The 13400-nt window shown below is 37.9% G+C and overlaps 2 protein-coding genes across 2 annotated transcripts; both read right to left on the bottom strand.

Moving 5' to 3' along the window:
• Window positions 1–867: 867 nt before the first annotated feature.
• LOC114744666 (WUSCHEL-related homeobox 2-like) lies at window positions 868–2073 on the bottom strand. The gene is made up of 2 exons (XM_028932834.1): window positions 1746–2073; window positions 868–1229 (listed from the first exon to the last, which is right to left on the bottom strand). Exons 1-2 carry the CDS (start codon window positions 2071–2073, stop codon window positions 868–870), a joined length of 690 nt encoding a protein of 229 aa, XP_028788667.1.
• Window positions 2074–7209: 5136 nt separating this feature from the next.
• On the bottom strand, window positions 7210–10183 carry LOC114744667 (heat shock cognate 70 kDa protein 2). The gene is made up of 2 exons (XM_028932835.1): window positions 9889–10183; window positions 7210–9179 (listed from the first exon to the last, which is right to left on the bottom strand). Exons 1-2 carry the CDS (start codon window positions 10100–10102, stop codon window positions 7447–7449), a joined length of 1947 nt encoding a protein of 648 aa, XP_028788668.1. The 5' UTR covers window positions 10103–10183; the 3' UTR covers window positions 7210–7446.
• Window positions 10184–13400: the final 3217 nt, after the last annotated feature.

The raw sequence follows: 13400 nt of genomic DNA on the forward strand, positions 1-13400 counted from the left end.
CATTAAAGGCCTAAAGCCCCGTGAGACGCCATTTACATGCATTTTAAGGAATAATTAGGGTAGAATTAAGATGCTTATACATGTTATAATAATGTAAAGGCAGGCTCTGAGGCTCAAATAATTACAAAACTACTCACAATTATTCATTAATGAAATCCTCTTCCCCCCCGCCCCCATCCATTAATGAAATACTCGTTTAATCACAACGATTGAATATCTTATTTATCCGTCCGAAACTTACAGTTCTCTTGTGATCAACTGATTATGCATAAACAGACCGTGAAGATTTTTTTTTTTTTTTTTTAAAGAAGACCTCAACCTTCTTCTTCCTCGCTTATTAACTCATGCTAGATAATTAAGAGACACGCCATTCCAGCAATCATCTAATCCAGCATCCCAAAAAAATGAACAGATAACGAAAATAATACGAGGGTTTTATAATAATACGAGTAAACAGTGATACAGCATCAACCACAAGACTCAACCATCACATTTTGATCTCGCAATAACTTAGCTAAACACATGGGAGCGCATATTATATAATGTGCCTTCTTAATTTTCTCGCTGTTCTTTTGATCTTTTCCAACAAGGCAAGGGAGTTCGCACGAAACGTTATGATCAAATATTGCTTCCGTTTTCAATGGGTACGAAAAGAATAATACTTTAAATGAGTATGCGCATCATTAGCATTGGCAGCGGCATCCGCCGAAATGACATGAACGCACCAGGTAAATTATATTATATCTAACAAAAACACTGCCAAATTGTACATATTACCATAGTGATTAACTCTCAGAACATGAAATATTAAAACCCACTTCAAAATAGTTGCATCTGAACAAGTATGCTTTCTGCACTGACCCTCAATCACTTTCTATGCACAAACTCCTCTTGGCCTGAAGAAGAAAGAAATTCAAAGAAGGGCTGGTTTCCTGGTGGGCCTTCTTCTTCATCATTGTGATGATGACCCGGGAAAACAGAAGCTGGATTAGCATCAACTGAAAATGAAGCTTTGTTTTCCAGAAAGCCAGTTGGCTGCAGCGGGAAAAGCGCAAGCGTTTCTTTGTTCCTCAAGTGCCCATCATCCAACATCACTGTGTCCTGCATTTGTTGGTACACCTCACAGTTTCTGGGCATCCTCCTGATACCTGACCCTGGCAGAAGCACTTTGGGATGTTGAGCAACAAACCCCATTTCACTGTGTGGCAGATAATATGGCGTGCACAACACTGAAATCAACAAATGAAAAGAAAGCCTTTAACTTGGAACTTGAAGGAACCAAACAAAGGAAAAGTGGCAACATCAGTTGGAAAGAAGCACATTATAGATAATATAATTCGTTTGACAGTATTTCTAATGACCACAATATTTATGCTCAGGATGGTGCGTGATAAGAAAATTAGTATGTTTTTCATAACATGAACTATATTCATCTGGATTTCCAAAAAAAAAAACATGTATCTCTATATATAAATATAAATATACATATATATGCACACGCGCGCGCGCACACAGCGCAGTCTCTAAATCAGTTGACAATGAATTGGCCAAGCAAAAGAAGAAGGTTCTTTAAACTTGTTCGTTTCCCAATAACGATGTTTAATTTTACATGTGAATTTGAATTAATAAAGAGATATATGGAGTGCATTTGCATGAAGAAGAGAAAAGAGAGAGGAATGCGTGGGTGCGTGAAGCAGAAAATGGTGAAGAATAACGAGAGGTAAATAAGAACAGTGAGAGCGAACCATTAGGGCAGAGTGAGGAAGGGAGGAGAGGCGGATGGTGAGGGGAGGAATGAAGAAAGCGATTGAAGTAAGCAAAGGTTTCTTGCTTCTGCTTCTGTCGCTGCCTGGCTTTGTGATTCTGAAACCAGTAGAAGACATTCTTGCCTTCGATGTGACCAAACGCCCTAAGCCTAGCAGTTATTTGCTGTATCTGCTCAGCACTGGGGGTCCTTATGCCTTGCTTATACAGATTCTCCAACATGCTTATCTGCTCTTTCGTAGGGTTCCATCGCGAACCCCCTCCTCCATTGCTCCCAGTACTCGACCCATTATTCTCACTGCCCTCCATCGCTCTACCCTGCTCACTCCTACTAATAATGGTCACGTATGCCTCTTGGGTTTTGGAATGTGAGTGCTATACTCGCATTTTATAGAGTGATAGTATGATGAAAAGGAGAGAAAGGAGTCAGATGAAATTGCTAGAGAGGGAGAGGGAGGGAGGATTAACATGCGTATTGTTTTTGGTGCACAACATCTCTGAAAACATGGTGGTTAGCGGCTGAGATGTGAATACTGAATAGAGAGAGAGAGTAGGCGTGGGTTTCGTCGTCTTCGTTTGAAGAATATTTACGAGAAGACAATAATTGCTGAAAGGGCCAGTAACTCCCCCGGTAGAATGAACGACGGTGAATAAGGCTGTGTGACTCTCTTGTTTCTAAGCTCATAATGTGTTGTGTCTCGGGAATGACAGAGCCAGAGAGAGAAGAACGTAGGTTACGCCATTGAAGGAAAGAAAGGGCAGAACAGTAAAACGACGGTGCGGGGGGAAAGACAGACGGTTGGGTTGTAAGGTGTAGGGCGAGGAGTAGGCTTTTGGGAATTGAAGTGATGGCAGATAGGCTCAGAGAGGGGGGAGAGAGAGAGAGAGAGAGATTGATTTTAAAGCGTAATAGCTAGGCTGGCTCATCCCACCCAACGAGCGTTATCTCTCCGCATTTGATTCTGCTTTTGACTTTTCACTCCAGAGATTTTCATGGCAATTGGCCCAGAAAAACAACACCGTAGATGTAGTATCTTTATTAGCCCAAACAAGTCCGGGATTCGTCATCTGATAAAAATAATCAAAATCTAGATATCTAGAAACAAAATTGGAAAATAAGATGGTTTAAGTGGTGTTTGAGTTAAAAACAAATCATAATTTTATTAAAAATAATTTTACAACATCCAAAATATATAAGCGAAGTTTTGTCTTGCGTTACGTAAAAATATTTTTTTAAGTGATTTTGAATATCTAAACACCCTCTTAATAAAATGGGAAAATCCTCCATGTAAATTTAAAAGAACAAATATTAATTAATTACAGTATAGATGATGGCACAAAAACTCCTGTAGCACCCAAGAATTCTTCTCACAAATGATGACGAGTTTTGAATGGAAGCGAAGTGATTCGGTATCTTTGAGAAAGATGTATTTCAATTTTTTGTTAAAAAATATATCAAGCGAGTCGATGTAACTTGAGTCTTGACACTGTTTGAGTATAAATTAATCAATAATACCAAATATCATATCACATCTCCGTGAATTGATTGAAATTAAGGTTCATTTTTTTGTATCGTCCTTCCATCTCGACATGTCTTATTTTTTTTAAGCCCTCACAATACGTGGTCTAATAGTACGAAAGACTTATTGTAAACGGGATTCGAATCCATATGTTATCTTCTACGAGTAAGGGTGTATTTGGATGAAACCAAACCATGGTTTGGAGAATAGCTTCTGGAGAATAGATTCTGAAAAAAATAGATTTTGAGAAGAATAGATTTTGTGAAAAAGTGATTTTGAGAAGTGTGAGTGTTTGGATAGTTATTATTAGAAGTACTTTTTATATATACAAATTGGCATAAATTAATATGATAATTATAGAAAAAAATATATTTTATGATATATTTTAATTTGAAGGAATAAAATTGTTAATAATATATTTTTTATTAACATATATAATATATAAGATAATATAATTAATAAATAATTAATATATATATTTATAAGATATAAGATTAAATATGTTTATAAAAAAAAAGATACATATCCTATAAGCTCTCACACTCTTCCTTTTTTCTCCAAAAGTAAAAAATTTCTGCTTTTCCCAAAACCATGGTTTTGATTTTTTTAAGGGTGTTTGTCTAACATTTTTCCCAAACCATGGTTTGGGTCCCAAAACCATGGTTTGGGTCCCAAAACCATGGTTTGAGGTGCTTGCCAAACACACCCTAAATTGAAAAAACAAATTCAAAAGCGAAGCCATCCTTAAAAGAAGGAAAGCAAAACGGACAACAAGGGTGTAGCAGAGGCCTCGCAGCGCGACTCAGTGAAGTCGTAGCTAGAGATACAGCAAATCAATCCAAAGCACAAACAAAAGGAGGAGAAACCTAGAAATACCCAGGTAAAGCTTCAACCTTCAGGCTCCAGAGCATGCAAAAATATAGGGGTCAAGACACAAGAAGAAGCAATATAAACACACCTCCAAAACAGAAGAGAAAAATTACTAAAAGCAATATCTATACTGTGCATGTGATGTAGAAAGATGAGTGGTCAGTGAGATAAGACACCCCAGGAAAAATGCAAATACTGCTATAATCAAACACCCAGTTGGAGTTAGACAAGGGTTAAATGGGCTATTACATATTCCTCCGGTCTGTTATATATAACATAATTATTAAGTTAATTTTGATCTTAAATATAAGACATATTTTTTATGTTTATTAATTTTTTCTAAATTATCCCCATAAATACTAAGAAAAGATATTAAGAAAGATGATTATGGTATTTTAGAAAAAATATATCGTATTTCTTATGATTAACTAATTTATCTAACTTACTTAATTTAATCAAATTAGTTAAATATATCTTATATTCAGAAGTATAAAAAGCATGTGCATGCCAGACAAAGTGACAGAAATAGAGACTAGGATAAAAGCATGCAGTGATAGGTGTGTGTGATATTCATGCGAGATAATGGGACTTTTGTGCTGATCGATCTGAAGATGTGAATGAGTTGGATGTGGCCTCCAAGTAATTAAATTAAATGGGGATGAGTTGATTGCAGCGCTACGTCGTCGTCGTGTTGCGGAATTGCACAAAAGAGGACGATTGAGGTGCCGCCACTTCTGATTCTCAGCGCCAGCCTCGTGAAGCCAAGGAGTGGAAAAAGATGCACCAATCCCTCCGCCCTCTTCTGCTACTTTTCCTGCACAGAATTCGACGCACATTGGTGAAATGAAACCATCCATGCATGATCTCTGCTTTCAATTCAATCTCAACCAAAATCTCAGAGAGAGAGAGAGAGAGAGAGACGCAGGACAAAAAATATTGCTTGCAATGTAATACGACAGAAGATCCCATGCATGCTCATACGTGTATCTCGATGAGCCCTCCAACTTGGATTTACCTTTTCTCCATTCTTCTCCCAATACGACAATGCGTTACCTGGACTGCTTTGCCAGGACCAATATTAATCCCTCTTCATTTAGCCTCTGATTACATTCAGATTTAAATACTGATATATTCCTGTTTATTGGTCACATCGCGTAAATACCTTGTTAGGACTGTCTTCTACACAATTTCTCCTCTTCGTGCTCTACAATATGCAAATAAAAGGTTTATTATTTGCTTATCTTATATAATGTCTGGAAATAGCGACCAGTGACAATTTTATAGACTTCAAAAATGGAATTGGTTGGGAGCAGAGGATGGTCAGCTGGATAAATAATGTGAAAACAAAACTAATTGGTGTGAAATGGATCCTCCCCAGCCGGTGCATCATGCAGCACGAGAGAAAAAGACGAGGAGGGAAGTCTTGTGGCGTCTCGGTGGCCAGACTATATTAAACAATTAGCATGAGTGACTTTATGACCGTAGAAACTGTAAAAGAAAACAGTATATCACGTTAGATCCTGATCAACTGGATAATAAATCCTTGGCTACTGTCAATTCAAGGTTGGATAAGGCTAGAAGTTTGTCAACACCCAACAATAGGAGAAAATTATTATGAAATATGAAAATTTATACACTATTTCTTAACATTTGAAGTTTATTAAAAAACATGAACTTTTTAAAAACAAATAAAGTTGCACCAACCCGATAGTGTGACAGATTGTTTTTGTTTGTTTATAAAGGGTAGCACACGTACGATTTGGAAAAAGAAAAGCCAGCGTCTGTAAGTAACAGTGCAATTATTTTTATATTATTAATATAACGTAGATGTGCTCCTCAAATGGCTTAAATTTCGGGGAGAGAAAGAAGACACCATTGTGGGGCAAGAGGGCTTGATGATACGCACTGGACCACTGGCGGACGCGAATGTCTGGAAGTGGAGCCCAAGGGTCTCCAGCCGCCCAGGAACCCAAACCAACAATTTTATTCCCCATATGTCTATTTATTTCCAAATTATATGACGCATTCATAATCATGACATAACAGGCCCATAAAATGGAATGAGTGTCATGGGTCCAACTGTCCAGCCTTCAGCAGATGGACAGACACTAGCACTCCACGGGCACAGCTTCTCCAGTCCTGGGTACTTGCGTTCTTGAGGAAACAACTATATCAACTATTTTCTATTTAACCAGATGCTCTACATTCATATATTTGTGTGCAAATAGATAATACTCTTCCGGCTTATGGGTCAAGGAATTTTTTCCCCCTAAAATATAGGTATTCTCTTATTAAAAACAATCATATTCAAGGCACTCGGACACTAAATATAGACACCTCTCATTGCGGGGATTCAAACCTTCGTTCATATGTTGTGATAAACTAGCCCCTTCCGCTAGACCCAATCTCTATTGGTAGGTCAAGGAATATTATATGTACTCAAACACGAAACCGTTGATGTCAATTCGTTATAACATGATTCAGGAAGGGACAAATATTGGAACATTTAAATTTTACTGTGTTTTTCGGATGCGAGAAGCAAAATGTTATCAATGCAAACGTAACATAAGATAGTTGTGTATCTATAACTATATGCTTGTATGGTTCGAATGCATTTTGTTGTATTGTTGTATTTTTAGCTGCGACAATTAATCTAAAAACAAAGCATTGAATCACATTATTCGCAATCCTATTTAGATGTAGGCAAATAAAAAATCCTATTTGGATAGATTACCTGGCAGAGTACCTGGGGGTACATTGGCCAAAAATGGCGACAGATACACACCCTTCGCAAGGGACAAGTGGGCCAGTAATGCACAGGCGAGGCCAGTTCTTTCGGAGCTGGTACTCAATTATAAGGATTGTATGTTTACGGTGGAAAATTGACCAAGTCCACTAAACAACTTCAGAGTAAAGCCGAAACCGCATACAAGGCTCCTCCTAAATAGCGGGGATCTTGCTCCTCCGTTGCAGTCTTCGACTCTGCCAAGGATTATTTTGATCGTTAGCTTTTGTAGCCGCAAATCTATAGGTTCGGCTAACATTTGCGCCTCAGTAACATAAACATACATGATCCATATCGTGGTTCAATCTCCCGATGATCCTCAACAATGAAAACTCCAGACTCAAATCCGAAAACATAGCTTTGAAACAAAATAGGATCCACCAGTCCACAGCCGAAACATTAGAATAGAACTTTAATATTGTTTAAGTTTACGTACTGCCTACATCATAGAAGCACACAAAAATAACACACGAAAAGGGAAACGCCAGCCGCGATACATTGTTTAACTTAGTCCACTTCCTCGATCTTGGGCCCAGCACCAGATCCGCCAGCTGAAGGAGCATCCTCATCCATGGATCCCGCAGCATCACCCCCAGCACCCTGATACATCTTGGCAATAATGGGGTTGCAGATACCCTCCAACTCTTTCATCTTGTCCTCAAATTCGTCTGCCTCAGCAAGCTGGTTCCCATCCAACCAACTGATAGCCTCCTCAATCGCATCTTCAATCTTTTTCTTATCAGCAGCAGGAAGCTTGGAGGCGATCTTCTCATCCTTCACAGTGTTCCTCATGTTATATGCGTAGTTCTCAAGTGCGTTCTTAGCCTCCACTTTCTTCTTGTGCTCCTCGTCCTCAGCCTTGTACTTCTCCGCCTCCTGTACCATCTTCTCAATCTCTTCCTTTGAAAGCCTTCCTTTGTCGTTGGTAATTGTAATCTTATTCTTCTGCCCTGTAGTCTTGTCCTCCGCGGATACATTCAATATCCCGTTCGCATCGATATCGAAGCAAACATTGATTTGTGGGACTCCCCTTGGAGCAGGAGGAATGCCAGACAACTCAAATTTACCAAGCAGGTTGTTGTCACGGGTCCTGGTACGTTCACCCTCATAGACCTGAATCAGCACACCGGGCTGATTATCAGAGTAGGTTGAAAACACTTGCTCTTTCTTGGTGGGAATTGTGGTGTTCCTGGGAATCAACACAGTCATGACACCCCCAGCAGTTTCCAAACCGAGGGACAAAGGAGTGACGTCCAGCAACAGAAGGTCCTGTACTTTCTCATTGCCTTCTCCGCTGAGGATGGCAGCTTGGACAGCAGCACCATAGGCAACAGCCTCGTCGGGGTTAATGCTCTTGCAGAGCTCTTTACCGTTGAAGAAGTCTTGCAACAATTGTTGGACCTTGGGAATTCTAGTGGATCCCCCCACAAGAACGACATCGTGGACACTGCTTTTGTCCATCTTTGCATCCCTCAAACACTTCTCCACGGGCTCCATACACTTTCTGAAGAGATCCATGTTCAGCTCTTCGAACCGAGCACGAGTGATAGTTGTGTAAAAGTCAATGCCTTCATACAATGAGTCAATCTCGATGGTAGTTTGAGCGGTAGATGAGAGGGTCCTTTTCGCTCTCTCACACGCTGTTCTCAACCTCCTCAAAGCTCTGGGGTTCCCACTAATATCTTTCTTGTTCTTCCTCTTGAATTCCTGAACAAAATGGTTCACCATTCTGTTATCAAAGTCCTCACCACCCAAGTGGGTATCTCCGGCAGTTGCCTTCACTTCAAAAATACCTTCTTCAATGGTGAGAAGGGAAACATCAAAAGTCCCACCACCAAGATCGAAAATAAGAACGTTCTTCTCGCCAGTGCTGCTAGCTTTTTTGTCAAGTCCATAAGCAATGGCAGCAGCAGTAGGTTCATTAATAATACGCATCACATTCAGTCCAGAGATAACACCAGCATCCTTTGTGGCTTGGCGCTGGGAATCATTGAAATATGCGGGCACAGTAACAACGGCGTTCTTCACAGTAGAACCAAGATAGGCCTCGGCGATCTCCTTCATCTTTATGAGAACCATTGAAGAAATCTCTTCGGCCGCAAATTGCTTCTCCTCACCCTTGTAAGTGACTACGATCATGGGCTTGTCCCCCGGGCCAGCAATCACCTTAAACGGCCACAATTTGAGGTCACTTTGCACCGATGGATCACTGAAACGCCTACCAATCAAACGCTTGGCGTCTGCAAGAATGACATCAAATAACGTCTAAAATCAGAAATAAAAATTATCATGCCTGGTATCCAAAAAGGACCGAAGTAAGCCACCTTGTCATCCTTCATTACTAAATAGTGCGTGACTCCTTTTGCTAAAAAGATTTTTTTAAGCCACATTTTGACTTTAGATTGCATAACTGAGGGGAAAAAGAGCATAAATTCTCTGTTTTCATTCACCAAAAAACTCTTTTTGTCTCCAGGGAGTTATTAAAAAGAACAAAGAACCATAAAGTCCAGAGTACCAAAAACTATTAAGAAATTACGGGAACTAGGAATTAGGAAATTATGAATTACTGCTGGGCAAGCTGGAGAATTATTGACCACAAAAGCTCAAAACATATAGGAGAGCAGAAAAATATAAACAGTTCCAGACTAGCCAAGCCCCTCCTCTGTTTTGAAAGAAATTTAAAAAAGAACCCCCCCTACACAGAGAGATACTAAGATTCCACCGCTTAATGAACCGTTGCAAAACGCAATAATTCAAGCATGATCACAAGTTAATTCGTGCAAAATCCCAGTAGACACATGTCAGTACTCACCCGGAAAAAAAATCTTCGTGGCACCCCGACACCGATTAAGTAAAGTGAAATCGCGGGGAAAAATAATTAAACCAGGAAACAATTCCTATGTCAACTGTCCAGAGAAAAAAATGAACAACGAGATCAGAGGTACATACCGAAAACAGTGTTGGTCGGATTCATCGCGACCTGGTTCTTAGCAGCATCACCAATCAATCGTTCGGTGTCAGTGAAAGCCACATAAGATGGCGTCGTCCTGTTACCCTGATCATTGGCTATAATTTCGACCCGATCATGTTGCCAAACACCAACACAAGAATATGTCGTACCCAAATCAATTCCGATCGCCGGACCCTCGCCTTTCCCGGCCATAGTCGCTCAAAATTTCACAACAAACGAAAATTTCAAGTTTTGGACGACAAGATTACAACCAAAGCAGTTTCCGAAGTTGAATGGCGCAACGGGTAAAGAGCGCGGGTGTTATAAAGGAATAAAGTTGGAATTCTGGAAGCTTCAGTCAGTGAGATGTGAGCCGTCGGATCTAGAATTAGAACAACTAAAAACAAAAATGTTTGCTAAACCATTTTCAATAAATTCAGTTTTCCTGTAGCTCGAACTTTGTAGTTGGTTCGAGAAATTTCTGATACCGTGTGCGTGGTGGCAATGTCGCGCGTGTTGGAGAAATCGTGACCGTTGATGAGAGGGGGCGGCTTCGCAGGATTTGCGTTTCTCCCGCGCGTTGGGTCGCATGACTCACGAGGATGTTGGGGTTAATTTGGAGTTTTCACTTTTGAAATGTGGTTAATCGGAATTGGAAATGCACTTATCTTCTGAACCAAGAAAGCAACCATTTTCTTTTTTTGACCAGCAAGAAAGCAACGAATTGGATTTCGTTGTACCGGTAAAAGCATAAAGTGTCGCGCCTTTTCGTTTCAACTTTTCTGGCTTCTTTATGAGCTTTGAAAATATGATTTGATTATTTGTGGTAATTCACTAATTTGTAATCGTAACTCATCCTTTCAGAATACATTAGCCTGATGAGACGTGAAATTAAAAAAAAAAGAGAGAAATAAATGCTTTATATTTTATAAATATTTTTGTCCATAATTATGAAAATAATAAATTTTAAATCATCAACAAAGTAAGAATATGAAAATTATATTGTTTATTGGTCATAAACAGTATGAATGATTTTAAAATTTGTGTATCTACCAGCAGGCCACTTTTATTACTTTAAAATTATAATAATAAAGTGTAATAAATACTTCTTATTGACTCATTGTTTGATACTTTGATGTAAATTCCTAATGGTTCAGATCCAATTAAAATTACAAATTATTGAGACCTAAAATAATGATGCTTGATGTTTTTAACGTGCAGGGAAAAATAAACAACCATGCAATGGGGCTTCTCGAAATCAACTGGGAGGAGAAATTATCTTTGAAAAAATGATTAAAAAAATTTATAAATGTCAAATAAGGAATATCAATAAAATTTTTTTGTCATTTGTAAATTTAGTGTTGTCAGTACTAAATAAATTGTTATTACCAAACCTAACGTGCAATTTAATAATTTTCAGCTTTTTTTTTAAAACATTTTCCCATCGTCTTTTCCTGCGTAGAAACGTTCAATCTGATTGGTATGATTGATTAGATTAGAGGTGTGTAAATAGGCTTGGGTGTGACGCACACTCCTCACTGAGAATTTGTCGATCTAAATGACCCTCCTGTGCAATTCAAAGAGCCCTTTAATGGAAAATATACTGATGATGATATGTAAATGTTGTGCGCAGTAACTTATTGGCTTGGGGGAGAACACTGAGCTGTGTGAGAAAAATCTTGAATTCTCAAAAAGGTAAGGCTTGAACTTTTTGTCACCGTTATGCAGTAGTAACATTTTTCAGAACAGCCATGCTGGTAACTTATCAAGTATAATTGTTATGAGTTTTACTTCTATGGCTGCCCATTATGCATTTTCCTTTCAAACTCGCTCTTCAAACTACGAAACGAAATTCAGTTAAAGGGATATTTTTGCGTTGATATTATTAAAAGCGTGCTTGATGAGAAAATAGTTTAGACTTACAAGAGGTGAATAATGAATGAACATTTAATTTCTAAGGCTAATGAGCAATGAAGAGTTAAAACTTCACTAGATACCTTATAATCTGGTGGTATTGACGTTTTCCTATAAATTTAAGGCATCCCGCTTACAACCTTATGCCGTTAATGGTTATTCCTCTGATTCAGGGAAACTAAAAAAAAGGAAGGTTAACATTTAGCTGCTCGAAATATTCAGTAAACTGAATCAAAGCCACGCATATATCACGTCTGTATAATTTGAAAACGATAACAAGAACTCAATCTGCCAGACGCTCAGCTTCACCTGTAACATGCAAATTGGGGGGGGGGGATCAGTATAATGTATTATTCGTTCTTCTTTAATTGACCGATTTTATTGATTACGAGACTATTAAATTATATGGAGTTACATTTCACTGTCACCAGCTCAGCTTTATGTTTTATTCTCTTAAAATTTCCCATGAATTTGAAGGGAAATGATAATGTCTATCTCCCCGGCCTCAAGTAAATACTGCTATTCTGCCATTGTTTCACTATTCTTATTATCTATTTTCCTGTTTGTGTGCGTGCCTTTTATTGTACATGATTTGTCCTCCCACGAAACACAGATTCCGGAAATTTCCTATTAATCACTTTGTTCTCGCTCGTCACATGAAGATAGTTTGGTCCCGGTGATTTCAAAGAAGGAGTCTGCTTTATTAATTAATGGGCAGTATGAGATTCACATTTTTCTTATGAAACCTGAATTTTATTTAAACACCGGATAAAAAGATCACATAGAAAAAACCCGGTACTTGGTTTGAGTAAGGCTCAGATTAATGAGATTCACATTAATTGCATTGAGGTGGAGCCTGTCTTATGAGAAATTCTGTCAATGCTCCCAATATACTCGTACTTCATAATTCACTGTCAGGACCTCTTTTCATATAGATATGACTATGATTATTAAATTGACATTAACTGATTGCTGCCCTACAAAGCAAATAGCCATTAGTATGATACTACACTTTTTTTTTTTTGGCTGGCCATACACCTAATACTCTCTTTGTCCTATTTTTACAAGCAAAAATCACAGAGATTAAAAAACTAGTTAAAACTGTTAAAAACATTAAATGTGCAAAAACTGAAATTTTTTTTCTTCAAAATGCTCTTATTTATTCAGGAGAGAATATATGAAAGCAAATAAAAAATATTATAATAAAAAGAATTATGAAAAAGAGAATGTGTGATGAGTAGGGAAGTTATACTAAAATATAATTTTCAGAACATTTATTATAAAATGATGTTTCAAGAAATAAAAAATAGGGTTAATATAATATTTGTTTTCTTAAGTTTGTCCTTGTTTTAGTTTTGGGATAGTTTTAGTTACTCAAGGATAAAATGGATTAAGTTTTTACTAATTTACGGGGCCGGTGTTTTAAATGAAAAGAAAATCAAAAGACCAAAATCTGGGATTTAAAACTTGAAAAACCAAAACTAAAACGAAGACAAACTTAAAAAAATAAAAATTATATTAACTATAAAAAAATAAATACATTAACTATTAAAATAGTTTTTAACAAAGACAAATAAAAATTTAAAACAACCTATAA

Source organism: Neltuma alba, unplaced genomic scaffold, assembly GCF_004799145.2.
Source record: "Neltuma alba isolate B1F8T4 unplaced genomic scaffold, ASM479914v2 tig00004420_pilon, whole genome shotgun sequence".
Classification (NCBI taxonomy): domain Eukaryota; kingdom Viridiplantae; phylum Streptophyta; class Magnoliopsida; order Fabales; family Fabaceae; genus Neltuma; species Neltuma alba.

What these genes read in the sequence shown, in the direction of transcription:
- LOC114744666 (XM_028932834.1), bottom strand. Translation starts at nt 2,073, where the DNA reads ATGGAGGGCAGTGAGAATAATGGGTCGAGTACTGGGAGCAATGGAGGA. An exon ending in TTCCTCACTCTGCCCTAATG is followed by an intron (nt 1,230 to 1,745) that starts GTTCGCTCTCAC and finishes TGTTGATTTCAG; the next exon opens with TGTTGTGCACGCCATATTAT.
- LOC114744667 (XM_028932835.1), bottom strand. Translation starts at nt 10,102, where the DNA reads ATGGCCGGGAAAGGCGAGGGTCCGGCGATCGGAATTGATTTGGGTACG. An exon ending in TCCGACCAACACTGTTTTCG is followed by an intron (nt 9,180 to 9,888) that starts GTATGTACCTCT and finishes TCATTCTTGCAG; the next exon opens with ACGCCAAGCGTTTGATTGGT.